Source organism: Carica papaya, chromosome 6, assembly GCF_054855325.1.
Source record: "Carica papaya isolate Zhongbai chromosome 6, ASM5485532v1, whole genome shotgun sequence".
Classification (NCBI taxonomy): Eukaryota; Viridiplantae; Streptophyta; class Magnoliopsida; order Brassicales; family Caricaceae; genus Carica; species Carica papaya.
Genome location: NC_142314.1, coordinates 7,851,078 through 7,860,758, shown reverse-complemented (window position 1 = coordinate 7,860,758; position 9,681 = coordinate 7,851,078). Strand labels below are relative to the sequence as shown.

Here is a 9,681-nt window from a genome sequence, read left to right as displayed (position 1 = left end):
TTCTCAAGGTAAACTACTCCATCCATTAAAACTTATATTGCTTTTCTTTAAAATTTACGTAGAGAAAAAACTTGAATTCAATTCATCAAATCTTCTATGAGAGTATTATCTGTTTGCATAAAAATTTTATATTGTTTAAATTTAACTGATATTTATATGCATATATATAAAATATATTTTATGTTTTTAAGGAGTTTTATATTTCTTACATAAAATATTCCGTAAACTGATATTAAAATGATTAATACATATTTATAGGGGATATAATATATATATATATATATATATATATGGGAGGAGATAACGGCAATTGCTCCCCGAGCTCCTGTAATTCTGCCAGTGCATGTATACAATTAAGATTCGTTGCTTACTATGAATTATTTCTGTGAAATGTTCAGGGAGATATATACCTACCAACTATAGAGTTGTGTATGTCCGCCGTGAAACCTACTGTGAAGTTCCAAGGAACCGGGTTGACCACGGACGTCCCAATCTTCCACAAGAAAGAAAAGGTTGTGTTCGTGATGGGCACCACAGGCAGCGGCAAGTCCCGTCTCGCCATTGACCTCGCCACCCGCTTCCCGGCCGAGATAATCAACTCCGACAAGATCCAACTCTACAAAGGCCTCGACATTGTCACCAACAAGGTCACTGAAGAAGAACGTCGCGGCGTCTTTCACCATCTGCTCGGCGTACTCGACCCAAGTGCCACCTTTTCCATTGCCGACTTCCAAGATTTTGTCCCGCCTACTGTTGACTCTACCACCAAAAGTGATCGCCTCCCGATCATCGCCGGCGACTCCAACTCCTACATCAAAGCATTGGTGAATGAATGTCCGGATTTCCGTTTAAGATGTGAGTGTTGCTTCTTGTGGGTTGACGTGTCGATGCCGGTGGTTCATTCATTTCTGTCAAAACGAGTTGACAAGATGGTCTTGACGAAGTTCGAACAGTATTTGATCCGACTACGAGAGATTACTCTTACGGAGTCCGGCGAGCAATTGGCGTTCCAGAATTGGATCAGTACTTCAGAGAAGAATCCCAATTGAGCAAGATGGGTCGGATGAGATTGCTCGAGAAATCCATTTCCGCCATTAAAGACAACACTTGCATTTTGGCCAACCAACAGTCGCAGAAAATTAAAGGGCTTTACAAGCCAGGGAATCTAGAGTTTCATCGGATTGATGCGACACAGGTGTTTCTCAAGGAAGGAGACGAAGCCAGTGAAGCTTGGGAGAACCTCGTGATGAAACCTGCCGCCACTATCATTGACCAATTTCTCTGAAGACCGTAAGAAGTGACCAGGGTCCTGCAACCAAATGAAATTTATTACAAAGTTTATCTTGATTATGAAAAAGTATAATTTCATAATCATAAATAATGAAATTTATTGTGAAGCATATTTTTCTAATAAATTATAGAACAATTATAATGTACTTTTAGATCATTTCATCAAACAATATTCAACATGGCCTTAATGTTGAATAGTTTCATAAAGTTTAAGCAATATGAACTTCTTCCTTCCTTTATATTAATCACAATGAGACCCTAAGAAGTGATCGGAGTGGTGCCACCAATTGAAATTTATTATAAAGTGCGTTGTGATTATGAAAAAGTACATTTTCATAAATAATAAGAAAAAATATATATTTTTCTAATAAATTACATAATAATTATAATATAATTTCTAATAATTTTACTAAATTATGTCTAATACGACGTTAATATTAAATAGTTTCGTAAAGTTTATACAACATAAACTTCTTCTTTTATATTAATCAGTTAAGATATAAAATTATATCAACAGAGTATTCATTCAACTAATTAAATTTAATATATTCAACAATTGATTTAGATTAGTCGAATGTGTTTCTTTGTTTAATAAAATTAAATAAAATTTTAAAATACAGTTAAAGATTATTTGATAAGCATTTAAAAAAAAAAAAACTAAAACTATCAAATATTAATAAAATTTTAATATTTTTAAAAATAAAGAAATTTTGTGTAAAAATAATCTGAGAAAACTTACTATCAATTCGACGAAATAAAATTTACTTTCAATTTAATCCCTATAAGAATGTGTCCCATTAGCTTTCTTTATAATAAAGAATCTGTAATACTTACAACTGAATTCTCAAGAATTTTTCTTTGGAATTTCAGCAAGAAAGCCCTGTTAGTAATAAATATGAACTATAATCATCTATTATATAGATTGGTCAATATTAAATGTTAAACTTAGATTACAGAGAAATAAGTTAGAGAGAGAATAAATTCCAGTGTTTCTCCTTCCGTTCAAGCAAAAAGAAGATGATCTTACTTTTCTACTCCATGGAGCAAAAAGGAATGAGAGGAGAACATGTATGCATCTTCATTTATCATGCCAATCCAGCATTTCAACTGGATTAAACCTAGCAATTCTAACATGTGAAACTAAAGTTGCAACAGACATTTTGTGAATCAAACTTGCTGTGGAAAGTAAAAAAGTTTCAAAATAAATGCCAATTTGATTTTTTTTTTTTTTTCATTTTATATGAAATCCAATCATAATCTCCATACTACCTTCAAACTGAAAATCTGACTTGGGTCTGCTCTCCAGCACGGAGAATCACCCATTAATGTTGTAATCTTTAAACATGAAACCTTATTATACCTAGAGTAATCACATAGTAATAAAAGTCAACTCTCTCAGCTAGATAGCTAACATCCTCTGCACCCCCATCACAATATCAACATTTACTTGCAGGCATTGCAGCGACAGTTCTATGTCACTCAAATGCCCACTGATTCTCCCTTCTCACCTCCTCTTCCTCCTCTTGAGTGAAGTCATTCTTGATGTTGAAAGTCTTACGAATCTCCTCTGGAGTCTTTCCCTTGATCATGTCAGCCACAGTCTGGCAAGTAAGATCCAGCAGCCCCTTGATGTTCAGATAGTTTGCAGCCTGCAATAACATAATACCCCCCTTAAGGTTAGATAAATGAGTAAATATTCAAACCAAAATCTGTATTTTTTTACCAACTTGAGAGGAAGATGCAGGGTGTCAATCTGCTATTTTTAGATCCGTTTTTATAAATCTCCTACAATCAACAACATATATTAATATCAGAGACAACCTATCTATTCGCATTTGATGCTCTATTGCATTGTTGGTTATTGTTAAGTGCATTAGGTGATTGCCACTTGAACGAATGTATTCCAACAAATAACCACGGCAGGAATCAATTTGAAACAACACATTAATCAAGACATACAAAACCTGCTTAAATGATCAGAACTGGGCTAAAGCCAACCTCCATCAAAAACCCAATTAAGTATTCTCTTACTCCATTAATCAGCTTCTATGCGGCAAAACAGGAATCCGTAGACAAAACCTGACAATCTATGAGCAAGATCTTTTCCCAAAATGTGCTAGAACTTTTATAACCTCATAAAAAAATTGCACTATTAATCATAATCGCGAACATAAATTGGTACAAACAAATAGGACAAACAGACAAAGAAAAGAGAAATTGTGTGGATCCAGATAGAAGTTAATCCAAGTAAAATTCATGAAAAAGAGATCGAAGAACTAATTAGAAAAATCAAACTACGCAATTAACTATACAAAAACCCTAAATCAAAAGAAAAAATATCCGATAAAAAAACCTAAGCTACTGGACAATGCAGCATTCTCAACCAAAGAACCAAAGAAGAAAACATAAAAGCACCCAAGTAATTGACATAACCGTAGAAAAAGGTAATGAAAAACATAAAGAACGAGGTAAAAGAATCAGAACAAAAGGTGAAAAGAAGGAGACATGGGTAACTTCGTGTACCAGGATGAGGTCAAAGAGCGTGCTCTGGTCAACCTTAACGAAATCAGCGTCCCAGGCCTTAAGCTCGGCCTCCTTCTCAGGGGTAGAGATGGCCTTATCGACGGTGGCCATGTCGGTCGATGCAGCAGCGGCAGCAGCGGCGGCCTCCACGTGCTTCTTGCAGTATTCTAGGACCTTCGAAAGGATTCTAGCACTGACGTTGGGAACGGGGATCGCGTTGTCGGCGCAGCCATCCTCAATCATGTGCTTTATGGTCTGCGACATCAGGGCTACCGCTTCGTCCACCTCGAAAATCTCGCCATCCAAGCTCTTCAACGTTATCTTCTTCTCCGTCGTTGTCATTGCTGCCATCCCCTTCTCGGTCTCGTTTTTCTTTGAATCGATGACAAAACCCTAACCAGTGAAGACTCTAGAACTGTGGGGGAAGGGGAAACGACCGAAGAAGATATTTATATGTCATAACGCGGCGGAGCACCAGAAAACCGGATTCTTCGCTGTCTTTGCGTCCCAGAACGGCAGCGTTTCTTTACGGTTTTTTTTTTTTTTTTTGGCATTTGGGTTTTTATTTTTTCTTTAGAATCTTCGAGACTGACAAATTATGTATTATTTTTCTCTTATTCATTTTTTGTATGTCGGCATTTAATTTTGCAATTTAAAATAAAAAAATAGGATGACAAATCACGAGTGGAATAAATAATTCATTATTTCATATCATTGAAGAAACAAGTGAAAAAAGGATAATGCATATGCAAAAAATAAATAAATATAACTCTGTGTTATAATATAAGTGCTTTAATTTCATATTTTATAAAGTTATACATTATTTTTTAATAATTTATCTCATCAAATAAAAATATAAATTAAATAAATATGATAAAGTGTAAACTAAAACTTTTTATAAAAATAATTTTATTTCCTCACATCCCGTTGTGGTCATTTTAATTATTAATAAATAAAAATTATATTTCATTAAATAATTATTTAGTATACAAAATAAGATAGAATAATTAAGTAGTATTATAATCATATCCACATCATTTACAACTTAATAATAAACTATTTATATTTAGCAGATTATTAACTTCTGTTATTCTTAAATTGCAATCAATTGCCTGAAATAATGATGGCTTTATATTCATTAATTGTTAAAGTAAAATAGTTAAGAGTAGTAATAAAATTATACACCTAAAAATTATGTCATTAAATTTGTTATGTCATGTATAATTATTACTCATAACTGGTTGATGATTAACTTTTCTTTTGCTTATGATATCTAAAATTCCTATCAGATCGATGACTTCTCCAGAAAGGGAATGGTTTAACTCCAAGAACAGTATGATGCCCAGTTAAATCATATTTTAAATTCTAATTGTACATATATATTTCATTTGAGAATACATGCAAGGATCATTTAGTTGATAAATAGCAAGGACACTCAGACCCAGATTTCATTAGCTGATATACATACACTATATTATTAATTCTTATCAGAAAGAAGCTTCATGCAGCCAGTGTTATGATCAATCAATCTAAGCTTATAATTTGGGAACAGAGAAGAATCTTGACACAACAACGAAAAACCTAGATCGATAAGGCGATTGAATTAGACAAATAAAAAACAAATAGAGAAGACTGGAAAAACTAGAGCATTTTTATCAGATTCAGAAGCATGGTTTGTTAATTATTGTCCAAGGCTTTTGCATTGCCAATGCTAGGAAAAGCAAGCAGGAGGTGGAGCATTCTCATTCAAGAATGGTTCAACCCAGTTCGGATCACCCCATATTGGGTATCCTTTAACCTTTCCCTGTAATTCAGAAACATATAAAATGACAGTTATGATTCAATCAGCCCATCAAGAAAAAAACAAGCAATTAAACTTGTTTATGGTGAATTTTTAATATAGATTCAAAACAGGACATTTAGAGCTGCTAGTGTTGCCATTCCCTCACGGGTCTACTGCAGAAAGAATCAATACATGAATCTACCCTCAATAGATACTCACACTGATCAATTAATTAGATTCAACCACTGTTGCTTGTTTTACCTTCGAAGCTAAAGCAATGTGAGGCACAACAATGGCATTCTTCATCTCAGCAAGTCCAGGTTTCATGTAAGGTTCTTCCTGAAACAAGAAGATAACAAAATTGATTTTCTTATTCACTTAATTGGTTTTTAATTTGTATGTCATGGAAATGGATGAGTAAAGAGTTACCTCGAAAACATCGAGACCAATTCAAAACATTGGGTTTTGCTTCAAATGTTCTACAAGAGCTGCTTCATCAATTACTGGACCTCTACTGCAGTTCACAAGAACTGCTTCCTACATTTTCATACATTAGGCAAAGCATTCTTAAGGAAAGAAAAAAAAAACAAACAAACAAAAAGATTTTCATCTCATTCAGAATTACCTTCTTCATCATCACAAGCCTTTCTTTGTTCACCACATGATAAGTGGTTTTATCCAAAACCGGGTGAAGACTTATCTATGAAAAACATTAATAACAAATAAATTACTTTATTAACAAAATCAAACCCAACTTTAACACACATTTGACTTATTATAGAAAAGATTTCACTTTTTTTATGAAATGGTAAATTTGAGTTGGGTTATACATTTTGTATGTTCTCATTATTAAATTGATTACATTATTATTACTATACAAATATCACATGATTATTGAAATATCATGAATTTCTACTAACAAAACTTTTCAGAAAAGAGATTCTCACCACGTCTGCCTCTCAGAGCACCTCATCCATGCTTGCTGCTCATTTCCAAGTAACCACCTGTTCGCCATTTGCCTTCAAGAACTCACCGCAAGCTGTTTGCGCTGGAAATTTTTATTCCATCTTTGGAACTATAAATTACTGGAGTTAAACAAATTGGCTATTAAATACCTGTAACAAACTTTTCCAAGCGCGTAAAATCATAGTAAATTAAGTTCATTTTGAAACCCTCAACATGTCAACATGCGAGCAATGAACTAAGCAAGGAAATGAGAAAAGACCAACAGGCTTGATAGTTGAAAGGAATCAGAATGAATTCTTAATGGGTAATCAAAGAATTTTTATAACTTTTACACATCAGAAATTTCCTTTTTATACCCTTTAAACACAAAAATAGTTGAAGAAAGTTACATTCAAATGAAAAAATCTGGAGAATTTCTGATAAAATTCAATGAGAAATCCTTACCATCATTCTAATGTATGCAGATCCAATACAACCAGCTCCAATAACACCAACTGTCTGCCCTTTAAGCAAGTTCCTCACGAATCTACAACATGAAATTGATCAAGTGGGAAAACTAGATTATGAACCATATCTAATATGGTAACATATTGAATAGTTTGATAAAGTTTAAGTAACATAAACTTCTTCCTTTATATTGATAGTTCTTCTGTCATTAAATAACACTAAGATAGAAAAGTTTATCAATAAGTATTAATTCAATTAATTAAATTCAATACATTCAACAGTTAGATTTAAATTAACCGAACACTCCTTTCTTTAATAAAATTAAACGAATTTTAAAATATTTGTCGGGGGAGGATTTTCTTTGTTTTTCTTGAAGCAAAGAAAATTCAATTTTAAAAAAATATGTAAAACATGTTTCCTTATTTATATATGTTAAAAACAAATTTTAACTTTAGTTTTACTCAAAAAAACACTTTTAATTTTTCTTATCAGTTGCAAAATACTCTACCACCACCTAAGCTGTAACGAAAAACTCCAACCAAACACCGCCTAAGTTTTTTACGTGATATGGAGTCTCAAATCTCAACTCAACCAAATAAAATTTACTTCCAATTTAGTCCTTTAAGAATGCGTTGGTTAGATTTCTTTGTAGTAAGGAATTTATAATATTTATTCCATTCAAGCAAACAAGAAGATGATTTGAATTTTCTATTCCACAGAGCAAAATGGACTGAGAGGGAAACATGCATGCATCTTCACTTATAATGCCAAAGTTTTATTTCCAGCATTTCGAAGAGATTAAACCTAGCAATTCTAACAGGTGAAACTAAAGTTGCAACAGACATTTTGTGAAACAAACTTGCTGTGGAAAGTAAAGAAGTTGCAAAATAAATGCAAATTTGATTTTTTTTTTTCATTTTATATGATGAAATGTCAAATAAGAGTTGTTATGGAACCCACCCATAATCTCCATACTGCCTCCAAACTAAAAAACTGACTTGGGTCGGCTCTCCAGCATGGAGAATCACCCATTAAAGTTGTAATCTTTAGACATGAACCTTTATTATACCTAGAGTAATCGCATAGTACTGTAGAAGGAAAATGAAAATCAATCCCAGAGGAATATAAGTCAATTCTCTCAGCTAGAAAGCTAACATCCTCTGCACCCACATCACAATATCAACATTAACTTACAGGCATTGCAGCGACACTTCTCTGTCACTCAAATGCCCACAGACTCTCCCTTCCCGCTGCCTCTTCTTCCACCGGAGCAAAGTCATTCTTGATGTTGAGAGCCTTACGGATCTCCTCTGAGGTTTTTCCCTTGATCATGTCAGCCACAGTTTGGCAAGTAAACTTCAGCAGCTCCTTGATGTTCAGATAGTTTGCAGCCTGACATAATATCCACTTAAGGTTAGACGAAAGAGTAAATATTCAAAGCAAAATCTGCTATCTTTAGGTTCTTTTTATAAATCGCCTGCAATCAAGAGCACGTATTAATATCAGAAACAACCTATCTATTCGCATTCGATGTGCTATTGCATCTTTGGTTATTGGTACATGCATTAGGTGATTGCCTAAATGCCACTTGAACAAATGTATTCGAACAAATAACCACGGTAGGAAACAACTTGAAACAAGACAAGAATCAAGATATACAAAACCTACTTAAATTATCAGAATTGGGCTAAAACCAACATCCGCCAAACACCCAATTAATTATTCTCTTACTCCATTAATCAGCTTCTATGCAGCAAGACAGGAATCCAAAGACAAAACCTGACAATCTATGAGCAAGATCTTTTCTCAAAATGAGCTAGAACTATTATAACTCATCACAGATTGCACTATTCATCATAAGCCCAAACATAATTGGTATAAACAAATAGGAGAAACAGACAAAAAAAAAAAGGAGAGAATGTGTGGATTTAGGTAGAGGTTAATCCAAGGAAAATCCAGGAAAAAAGAGATTGAAGAATAATTTAAACAAATCAAATTACGCAAATAACTAAACAAAAAACCTAAATCAAAAGAAAGAAGATCCGATAGAAAAACCCAAGATACTGGACAATGCCGCATTCTCAACCAAGGAACCAAATAATTAAACATAAAAGCTTCCCCAGTAATTGACACAACCATAGAAAAACGTAATGGATAACATAAAGAAATATGTAAGAGTATCAGAAGAAAAGGTGAAAAGGAGGGATGGGTAACTGAATGTACCATGATGATATCCAAGAGCGTGGCCGGATCAATCTTAACAAAATCAGCGTCCCAGGCCTTAAGCTCGGCCTCCATCTCAGGGGCAGAGATGGCCTTATCGACGGTGACTCCGTCGGTCGATGCAGCGGCGGCGGCGGCAGCGGCAGCGGCGGCGGCCTCCACGTGCTTCTTGCAGTAGTCCAGAACCTTCGAAAGGATTCTAGCACTGACGTTGGGAACGGGGATCGCGTTGTCGGCGCAGCCATCCTCGATCATGTGCTTTATGGTCTGCGACATCAGGGCTACCGCTTCGTCCACCTCGAAAACCTCGCCTTCCAAGGTCTTCAACGTTATCTTCTTCTCCGTCGCTGTCATTGCTGCAATCTCGTTTTCTCTGATTCGACGACAAAACCCTAAGCAGAGAAGACTCTAGAACTGTGGGGGGGGGGGGGGGGGGGGGGGAAGGGAAA

The 9,681-nt window shown here is 34.6% G+C and overlaps 2 protein-coding genes and 2 pseudogenes across 3 annotated transcripts; 1 reads left to right on the top strand and 3 right to left on the bottom strand.

Moving 5' to 3' along the window:
* Window positions 1-299: 299 nt before the first annotated feature.
* Window positions 300-1,316, top strand: LOC110819072 (adenylate isopentenyltransferase 5, chloroplastic pseudogene; annotated as a pseudogene).
* A 1,176-nt stretch (window positions 1,317-2,492) lies between these two features.
* LOC110819027 (SKP1-like protein 1A) lies at window positions 2,493-4,361 on the bottom strand. The gene is made up of 2 exons (XM_022048108.2): window positions 3,814-4,361; window positions 2,493-2,939 (listed from the first exon to the last, which is right to left on the bottom strand). The coding sequence occupies exons 1-2, from the start codon at window positions 4,162-4,164 to the stop codon at window positions 2,766-2,768; spliced, it is 525 nt and encodes a 174-aa protein (XP_021903800.1). The 5' UTR covers window positions 4,165-4,361; the 3' UTR covers window positions 2,493-2,765.
* A 798-nt stretch (window positions 4,362-5,159) lies between these two features.
* LOC110819071 (glycerate dehydrogenase HPR, peroxisomal-like) lies at window positions 5,160-8,097 on the bottom strand (annotated as a pseudogene). The gene is made up of 7 exons (XR_015821735.1): window positions 7,970-8,097; window positions 7,007-7,088; window positions 6,544-6,681; window positions 6,222-6,296; window positions 6,026-6,133; window positions 5,858-5,935; window positions 5,160-5,617 (listed from the first exon to the last, which is right to left on the bottom strand). The product of XR_015821735.1 is annotated as a glycerate dehydrogenase HPR, peroxisomal-like (transcript).
* Window positions 7,898-9,681, bottom strand: LOC148253273 (SKP1-like protein 1B). The gene is made up of 2 exons (XM_088223213.1): window positions 9,233-9,681; window positions 7,898-8,401 (listed from the first exon to the last, which is right to left on the bottom strand). Exons 1-2 carry the CDS (start codon window positions 9,584-9,586, stop codon window positions 8,228-8,230), a joined length of 528 nt encoding a protein of 175 aa, XP_088079339.1. The 5' UTR covers window positions 9,587-9,681; the 3' UTR covers window positions 7,898-8,227.